Here is a 9655-nt window from a genome sequence, read left to right on the forward strand (position 1 = left end):
TTGAATGGGTCATGAGTTCAAAATAAATGTCAGGGTAAGTTTTTTATCCACAGAAAATAAGCTTCACGAATGTAGCTAAGAGGTGGCTCTCATGTTTTGCTTTTTTGGAAGCTAACATTGCAGGTTTTTTTTTTTTTTTTAATAATTTGCAATTAGGTGATACTGGCTCTCATTTGTTTAAGCTAACACAAATCTCCCCCGCCTCAACAGTGATCTTGTCAAAAGTATTCAGTATACAAGTCCATTCAAGTGCCTGATGTGTATAGTGCACTAGGCATTATAAGGGAACATTTAGGGGCTTTTTTGGCATATATTTCAATATTTTACTACTGTATATAGTTGCCCCTGGAGTATTTGCATTAATGAATTTTACGCCATTGAATTCACTGTGTCTTACTCACAGAAAGATGAGCCAGATGCTTTCAAAGAGTTGGGCACCGGAAATAGAATTGCTACATGGCTGTTTTATGTAAGTATTGCAGCTAAAATTTTTTTATTTTAAATTGGGATTTGATCACATAATGCATTTAGCATCTTAGCATCCTAAAGTTTTTACAACTGAGTAAAGAATTTTCTTGCATTTGGAACTTTTTCAGAGTATAATATAGATATTCATTGTAGAAACTTTTGGAAAAAACCTGAAGAAGAAAATTAAAATTATTGATAATTCTGCCACTTGGAGATAACCATTAATATTTTGAAACATGGACTGTTTAATCATATATATGTATATAAGAATTTCTGTATATTTTATATGAATTTCTGCATATATACACACATTTTAGTAAATTTTTCTGAATTAAATTTTTATTGAAGTATATCATTTATCAGAAGAGCGAACAAATCCTAAGTATATAACTTCATTAATTTTCACAATGTAAACACATCTGATGTAATCAGTACTCAGATTAAGAAATAGCACGGGGAGGAGGATGGGCAGAGGGAGAGTGATTGGTGGGATTATACCTATGGTGCATCTTACAAGGGTACATGTGAAACTTAGTAAATGTAGAATATAAATGTCTTAACACAATAACTAAGAAAATGCCAGGAAGGCTATGTTAACCAGTGTGATGAAAATATGTCAAATGGTCTATAAAACCAGTGTATGGTGCCCCATGATTGCATTAATGTACACAGCTATGATTTAATAAAAAAAAAAAAAAGCACAACACCCCAGAGTCCAATTAAAGGAAACCATTCTCATTTTGTTGAAAAATTCAAAACAGTATTATCTTAATTTTAAAAATTGTTTATATATTCATAAATAGATTTTTTGATCATATTTGTTCCAGTTATTTATTCCGACATATAACAAATTCCTACACCACAAAACTGAATAGTTTAAAATAACAATCTTACATTATTTCTCATAGTTGCAAGGTTGACTGCGCTAAACTGGTTCCTGCTCCAGATTTGTCATCCATTTGCAGTCAGATGTCTGGCCCTAGGGTCATCTTAAAGGCTGAAGTTGAGGCTGGCTGTTGTCCATCTTAAAGGCTGAAGTTGAGGCTGGCTGTTGTCCAGAATACCTAAATTATGGCCAATCCAGTCCTTCATTTCCTTACAGCATGGGGACTGGTTTGCAAGAGCAAGCATCCCAAAAGAACAATGCAAAAGTACATGGCATTTTTATGACCTACCCTCAGAAGTCATAGATGTCATTTCTGCTATATTCTATTACAGCAATTACAAATGGCCCATCTTTAAGGAAGGGCATGTAGACCCATGTAAAAACAGCATCTATGATGGGGCATATTGGGATGTATTACATGTGTATTTGGAAAATACAGTCTACCATAATACAGCTTTAGTTGACTTTAAAAAGGTGTATTTTATATCTAGACTTAATTTTGTTTATTGCATTGATTCCTTACTCCCATTTGAATTGTATAAAACTATATCTTTTTGCTGTCTGTAGTATCTTACTCCCTACCGTATTGTCTCTTTACTCAGGCTTTTCCTCTCCCTGCCTCCTCTCATTTATCTTTTCCTCTTTCCTTCCTTCCCTTTTCCCCTTCTTTGTATCTATCCCGTCCTGTCTGCAACCTACCTTCTCACCCTACCTCCCACCTTCTTTCCTTACCACTCTCTCTTCTTCCTTCTCCATTTGCATCCCTCTCACAACTCCATCTTATTTCCAAAAGAATGTAAAATACATTACAAACATTCATATAAAATAAAAGAGAGAAATATCACAAAGGGAAAACCAGGAGAGAGGTTGTACCAGTTTGTACCCCACCTGTAAGCATAATATGTTTGTGAGATATGTTTGTCAGACTTTTGGATCAGTACATCTTTTCACTTACCAGATTGACAGTGTGGCTTTAATTTGCATTTGTCTTATTAGAGAACTTGAGCATCTTTTCAGATGTTTAAGAGGCACTAGTGTTTCCTTTGTTTCTGCATTCCTGTCTTTTTGTTTCTCCTCATATTTCTTTGCTTTGTGAGTGTTAATGCTATATTATTTGGTCCACTATCCACATGTTAGATTATTTGGTTATTAGATTATGTTCACTTATTTAATATTTTCCTCTTAATGCATACATCCTTTTTGTTTTCCTAAAATAGTTATATAGCATTTTTTGGTTAGTATTCATTCTAATAGCTAAATAGTATTCCAAAGTGGAATACAGTATATTATGTAGTGTTATATATATAATATATAGTGTATATTATATATTGTGTGCTCCATTTATAAAAGTCACGCACAACTTTTAAATGTCTCCAAAGTGAATTTTTTCATTGCTTCAAAGCTCTTAACTCTTAATTATATATTTATCACTATAAAATACCCTCTTCTCAATGCTTTTTCACCTTGATTTAAACTCTCCCATATTAAGATCATAATCCAAAAAAAAAAAAAATCGTAACCCTGTTTTCTTTGGACCAGCATTTGCCCCAAATCTTGTTTTCAGTGTTTGTCAGTTGCTTTAGATGCAGCTCATTGATTCAGCATACACTTGGATTTTGCTTTGTGGTAGGATCTGACTCTGTCTGTACATTTTATTCATGTCACTTTAAAAAATATACATATATATGATTTTTCTTTGTCTTGTACATGTGCTGCTTCAGTTAATTTCGGTGTTTTTTTTATTCTAGGTTACTTTATGACAATAACTTTATATAATCCTTTAATTTTCTCATTAGTTAATATGTATTGACTGTCCACCATGAGAAATGACAAAACTGATTTTAGGTTATTGTTATTTTTATCTTGGTGTTTCTTTGTTTGAATTTTTTAAAAATAAATACTTAGTGAGCACCTCCTGTTCTCAAGGTACTGTTCTAGACATTAATGGTCAGCAGTGAGCAAAATGTGAAAATTTCTGCCTCCATGGAGATTACATTCTGGTATAATAAAATACATGTTTGTACCTCTGTATTGATTTATCAGTTTTAGGTCATTTCTTTTTCCTTTCGGCTATAAATTAAGTGCCTATCCCAAATTACATCCCTATCTCCCTTCCTGACATTTTCTTTGTTAATCATTCCTTTATGTTTTGTAGTATTTTACTTATGTATATAAATGGCATTTTATTTTTGAAAAACTGAGTAATACGCACAAACCCTGCTATGTAAAGACAAGTCTGTATAATCCCAGTATTTAATAACAAATCCTCCTCATAATGGCATATTTTATTCTACCAGCACTTTTGATTAATATTCTCTGTGTCTTATAGATGAGTGATGTATCTGCAGGAGGAGCCACTGTTTTTCCTGAAGTAGGGGCTAGTGTTTGGCCCAAAAAAGTAAGTTTGGCTTGTTTTTATTGTTTTCATTTTTTAAAATTTTTCTCCTGAGGAAGAGAGAACACTTGTATTTCATGGTCTAATTAGTTATATCTTTAAAAGTGGACTACATTATCTCTTGGTAAAAGTTTAGGTATTTTTATGGCACAATTTACCTTAAATACCTAGAGCAGGGGTCCTCAAACTATGGCCCGTGGGCCACATGTGGCAGTGATTGTATTTGTTCCCGTTTTGTTTTTTTACTACAAAATATGTGCAGTGTGCATAGGAATTTGTTCATAGTTTTTTTTTTTTAAACTATAGTCCAGCTTTTCAATGGTCTGAGGGACAGTGAACTGGCCCCCTGTTTAAAAAGTTTGAGGACCCCTGACCTAGAGGTAAGGAGCAGCAAGCAGAGACTAAAAGTATTTAAACTTTACATTTCTAAAATGGATTCCATATGATGTTTGCCCCCTCATCTGGTTATTACAAGATTTAATTAGTTAGCTTTATATTGGCAGAATACTCTTTTTTGGTCAAGCAATTTTGTGGTATTAACTTTTTCACATGATCAAGAAAAGTTTTTTAAAGTGATATATAATCATATTTAAAAAATTACATAAGGGCGGCACCTGTGGCTCAGTGGGTAGAACGCTGGCCCCATATACTGAGGGTGGTGGGTTCAAACCCGGCCCTGGCTGAACTGCAATTAAAACAAGAAATAGCTGGGTGCCTATTGTCCCAGCTGCTCGGGAACCCGAGGCAAGAGAATCACCTAAGCCCAGGAGACGGAGGTTGCTGTGAGCTATGACGCCATGGCACTCTACCGAGGGCGATAAAGTGAAACTCTTGTCTCTACAAAAAAAAAAAAAAATTAGAGGAAGATAATATGGGTCCTTCAGGAGGAACAGAGGAAAATTTAAGTACTGTAGAAAACAATAATCTAACATTTTATTTTGGCATAATTTTGAATTGTTTTCCATAGGGAACTGCTGTTTTCTGGTATAATCTGTTTGCCAGTGGAGAAGGAGATTACAGTACACGGCATGCAGCCTGTCCAGTGCTAGTTGGAAACAAATGGGGTAAATATTTCTTTTTTTTTTAAATCATAGCTGTGTACATTGCTATAATCATGGGGCATCAATCAATATTTCTTGAATTATATGAGTAGATTCGTGATTTTTGTCTCATATTTTGAAACTATTATAATCTACATCTTAAAACAGCCTCCCCCAGATTTGCATAATATAACTTTAACAGTTCAACCAAGCACCTGGTTTTAATATAAGTTTGCATTTAACAGATCAGAATTTTGATGATTTTACTTTTAACTCTATTGCCACTTACTAAGAAACACTGACTCAGAATTGAGAAAGACAATTACCTTCTGCTCTGAGAGTTAACAATCTGTGACAGAGTCTCACTTTGTCACTCTCAATAAAGTGCTGTGGCATTATAGCTCACAGCAACCTCAGATTCTTGGGCTCAAGTGATTCTCTTGTCTCAGCCTCCCAAGTAGCTGGGACTACAGGTGCCTGTGACAATCCACGACTATTTTTGTATTTATTTATTTGAGACAGAGTTTGACTATGTCGCCCTCGGTAGAGTGCTATAGCGTCACAGCTCACAGCAACCTGAAACTCTTGGGCTTAAGCAATTCTCTTGCCTGAGCCTCCCAAGTAGCTAGGACTACAGGCGCCTGCCACATTGCCCAGCTATTCTTTGTTGCAGTTGCTTAGCTGGCCCGGGCCGGGTTTGAATCTGCCATCCTTGGTGTATGTGTCTGGTGCCGTAACCACTAAGCTACTGGCACTGAGCCCCGGCTATTTTTTTAGAGTCTTATTGTGGCTCAGGCTGGTCTACGAACCTATGAGCTCAGGCAATCTACCTACCTTGGCCTCTCAGAGAGCTGGGATTACAGGCAAGAGCCGCCATGCCTGGCAAAAATGTATTGCTTGGGATTTTTTGTTTTGCAGTTTTTGGCCAGGGCTGAGTTTGAACCTGCCACCTCTGATATATGGGGCTGCTGCTCTACTCTCTGAGTCACAGGTGCCATCCAAGAATGTATTTTTCTTTCTTTTTTTTCTTTTTTTTGAGACAGAGTCTCACTTTATCAACCTGGGTAGTGTGCCGTGGTGTCATAGCTCAAAGCAACCTCAAACTCCTAGGCTCAAGTGATTCTCTTGCCTTAGTTTTTCATTTTAAGTAGAAAAAGGGTCTCACTTTTGCTTCAGCTGGTCTTGAACTCACGAGCTCAAGCAGTCCACCCTCCTCAGTCTCTCAGAGTGCTGGGGTTAAAAGCGTGAGGTACCATGCCCAGCCTGGGATACATTTTTCCAAAAAATCTTAAAAACTTAATGAGCATATAATAGCATGGTTAATTTATCATAAAGTTGTTCCCTTAGAGTGGAGAGGTTATGGGTTTGTATCCATTATTAAAATATCTTTGTATTTTGGCAATTGTACTGTTGAGTAGGGCGCTGGCCCCATATACCGAGGGTGGCGGGTTCAAACCCTAGCCCCGGCTGAACTGCAACCAAAAAATAGCCGGGCCTTGTGGCAGGTGCCTGTATTCCCAGCTGCTCGGGAGGCTGAGGCAGGAGAATCGCTGAAGCCCAAGAGCTAGATGTTGCTGTGAGTCCTGTGACATCGTGGCACTCTACTGAAGGCAGTAAAGTGAGACTCTGTCTCTACAAAAAAAAAGAAAATAGATAAAAACAATGTTCTCCTGTATGTGTGCCTATATCTTAATTCTATTTGTGTCTCATTTCAAGCTTCACAATGAATATTGGAAACTTTAGGAAATGTACATAGACTTTTAAATATACATACACATGTGTATATATATACACACACATAAGTACAAGTGTTGACAAAAACAGTTACATTTTTGAGTAGCATCTGCCTTTATCTGGTTTTGAACTTTTAGCCATGTTGAAACTTTTAGAAGCTCATTAAATATTAATGAGGGGGGGGAATTAATACATATTAATGGGGGGAATTAATACATATTTTCTTTTCTCATAGTGTCCAATAAATGGCTCCATGAACGTGGACAAGAATTTCGAAGACCATGCACCTTGTCAGAATTGGAATGACAAACAGGCTTCCCTCCCTCTTCTGTTGACGTGCTCTAATGTGTCTGATACACACATTTCCTAGTCTTAACTTCCAAGAGTTTACAATTGACTAACACTCCATGATTGATTCAGTCATGAACCTCATCCCATATTTCATCTGTGAACAATCACTTTGTGGGTTTTTTCCTGTTAAAAGTAACACTAAATCACCACACATTATACTATATATAAAACATTAAAGTTCAATTAGTATCACAGAAACAGGGCAGAGTTTAAAATGAGGAATTTTTAATTTTGTGCTATATTTTAAAGAACTTTTTGGTTGGATAAAAAATAGAATTTCACTACATCTCAGTTGGATGGTAGGCTAGAATCGGCCATGTGATAGGAAACACCTACCTTACAGTATATATCTGGGTGTTATGTTTACCTAGCCTTACTGTTTATTTTCTGGATCTGCCTAATAATCTAGGACTCTAATATGGGTTCTCTACAGTGTTTTCTCTTCCATACAGTATTCTAACTTGATTTTTTTTTTCTTCCATCCCTTTCTAGTCTATCATAGCTCCTCTGTGGTGAATTTAACCTGTTTGAGTTAAAGTACTTTGATTTAAAAAAAAAAAAAGTTTTTACGAAGTCCTATATAACAATACTGGGCCTTCTTAACCAAAACACTCATCATTTAATCTGTTTCCTTCTTATTAAATGACTAATAATTTTGTCCAGAAATTTTGTTCTTTTTCTTAGTGCTAATACCTTGCCTCTTACTCCTGCTACAGCAGGGCGGGGTGGTGATGTTGGCATTTTGATTAAACAAATATTGTGCCTTAGGAGACTGGAAGTTTAAAAATGTGTAAGTCCTTTCAATGATGAGGAAAATGATTTTTTAAAAAGTAGCCTTTTACTTAAAAAGCCAAAATGTTTGTTTTTTAAAATTCTGAAATGTGTTGTGACAATAATGACCTATTTATGATCTTAAATCTTTTTAAAAAAAAATGTTTGTTTTCTGTGTGGTTTTTTAATTTAAATCCAAATGTATAATATAGAAATAACAGGTTAATTCTAATTTATGTCATTTCTTTAGTACCTAGGGCTTAGACTCTTGCTTTTAACTCACACTAATGCCAGTCACATGTTTATAGAAGAAAAATTGAAGTTCTCTAAAGTTTGACATATTTAATCAATCAAAATGTGTTTCCCTCAAAGAGAGCTCTATGACATTACTGTGGTTGTAGGGTTTTTTTTTTTTTTGAGACAGAGTCTCAAGCTGTCACCCTGGGTAGAGCGCCGTAGTGTCACAGCTCACAGCAACCTCCAACTCCTGGGCTTAAGCGAGTCTCTTTCCTCAGCCTCCCAAGTAGCTTGGACTCAGACACTCCCCACAACGCCCGCTATTTTTTGGTTGTAGTTGTCACTGTTGTTTGGCAAGCCCAGACTGGATAAGAACCCGCCAGCTCCAACATCTGTGGCTGGCGCCCTAGCCACTTGAGCTACAGGCGCCAAGCCTGGTTGTAGATTATTATAATAATGATACTTAAGACTCTCTCCTATTCAAAAAATACAGTGTGATACAAAGCTGTGAACTTAATGAAATAACAAATTGATTCTTTAGACCAACATTTTACATTTTAATGGCGAATGTTAGTTCACACAAGGGCTCTTTACCATTTGTGCAGTGTTTAAACTTTGTGTGGTATTTAAATTTTTAAAGAAGAATTTGGTTTGTTCTTTGGAAAAGTAGGAGTAGGTATTTTTACTTGATCTTTTTTTTTTTTTTTGAGACAGGGTCTTGATCTGTTGCATGGGTTAGAGTACTGTGGTGTCATAGTTCATAGCAGCCTTAAACTCCTAGGTTACAGCCATCCTCTTGCCTCCACCTCCAGGGAACCTGGGACTATAGGAACATGCCACCACACCCAGCTAATTAAAAAAAAATTTTATCAAACAAGATCTTGCTATATTGCTCACAATGATCTTGAGCTCAAGTAATTCTCTTGCCGCAGCCTCCAAAAGGGCTGGAATTATAGGCATGAGCTACCATGCCCTGACTATACCTATTTTTAAAATGAACTGCTAAGATCCTTTCTTCCAACTACCCTTTGTTCCAATACAAGTATTTGAGAAATGCTGAGAATTAAGTTCAGCACTTTAATTCACTCAGATTTTGCGACCATATTTTTTTTAACTTTATATAAAGATTAGATGGAACCAACAAATTCAAAAGTATGGAAATGAAATGGGAGGTTAAAGGATGGGAAATAATGTTTATTACCATGTGTATTAGTAAGTAGAGTAAAAATATCTTTCAGAAGGAAATTAAAATATTTCATAATCTTACAAATTTCTTTATTATATTCAACCTGGAGCCTCACATGGGAATTAGTAAGTTCTTCAGCGTTAGATCTTATAGAAGTCTCCAAAGTTTCATAATCACTAATGATTTTTCTTTCCAAATTAAAAGGGGATAGAGTCCAATATGAATGGGTGGCACCTGTGGCTCAGTGAGTAGGGCGCCGGCCCCATATACTGGAGGTGGTGGGTTCAAACCCAGCCCTGGCCAAAAACTGCAAAAAAAAATCCAATATGAAGCTTTATATTGGTTGTTACAATTCTTCTTTTTCCTTTTTCTTTCTTTTTTTGTTTTTGGTAAATGCTGATCTTTTAAATGAGGGCCAGAACTACCCTGGAAACTGGTTTCCTTACCCTAAGTCTTTCATTCAAGATTGGGAGTTCCATTATACACTAACTTTAAATATGGAGATACCACCAAGATGGAGTTAACTGAAGTAACCATCAGAACATCCTAACAGTGGGGTCTTGAACTAGTAACAAAGTAAGAAAAGT

General features: G+C 36.0%; 1 protein-coding gene across 4 annotated transcripts in view; it reads left to right on the plus strand.

The window, feature by feature from the left end:
• The window catches only part of P4HA1 (prolyl 4-hydroxylase subunit alpha 1), an 84605-nt gene extending 77122 nt beyond the window's left edge, over positions 1-7483 (plus strand). For all 4 annotated transcript variants that reach the window (XM_053586152.1, XM_053586149.1, XM_053586150.1 and 1 more), the window contains 4 exons: positions 404-469; positions 3684-3752; positions 4717-4813; positions 6759-7483. In XM_053586152.1, the coding sequence (XP_053442127.1) occupies positions 404-469; positions 3684-3752; positions 4717-4813; positions 6759-6829 (303 nt within the window). In that variant the 3' untranslated portion in view covers positions 6830-7483. The remainder of the gene's footprint in view (positions 1-403; positions 470-3683; positions 3753-4716; positions 4814-6758) is intronic.
• Positions 7484-9655: the final 2172 nt, after the last annotated feature.

Source organism: Nycticebus coucang, chromosome 3, assembly GCF_027406575.1.
Source record: "Nycticebus coucang isolate mNycCou1 chromosome 3, mNycCou1.pri, whole genome shotgun sequence".
Classification (NCBI taxonomy): Eukaryota; Metazoa; Chordata; class Mammalia; order Primates; family Lorisidae; genus Nycticebus; species Nycticebus coucang.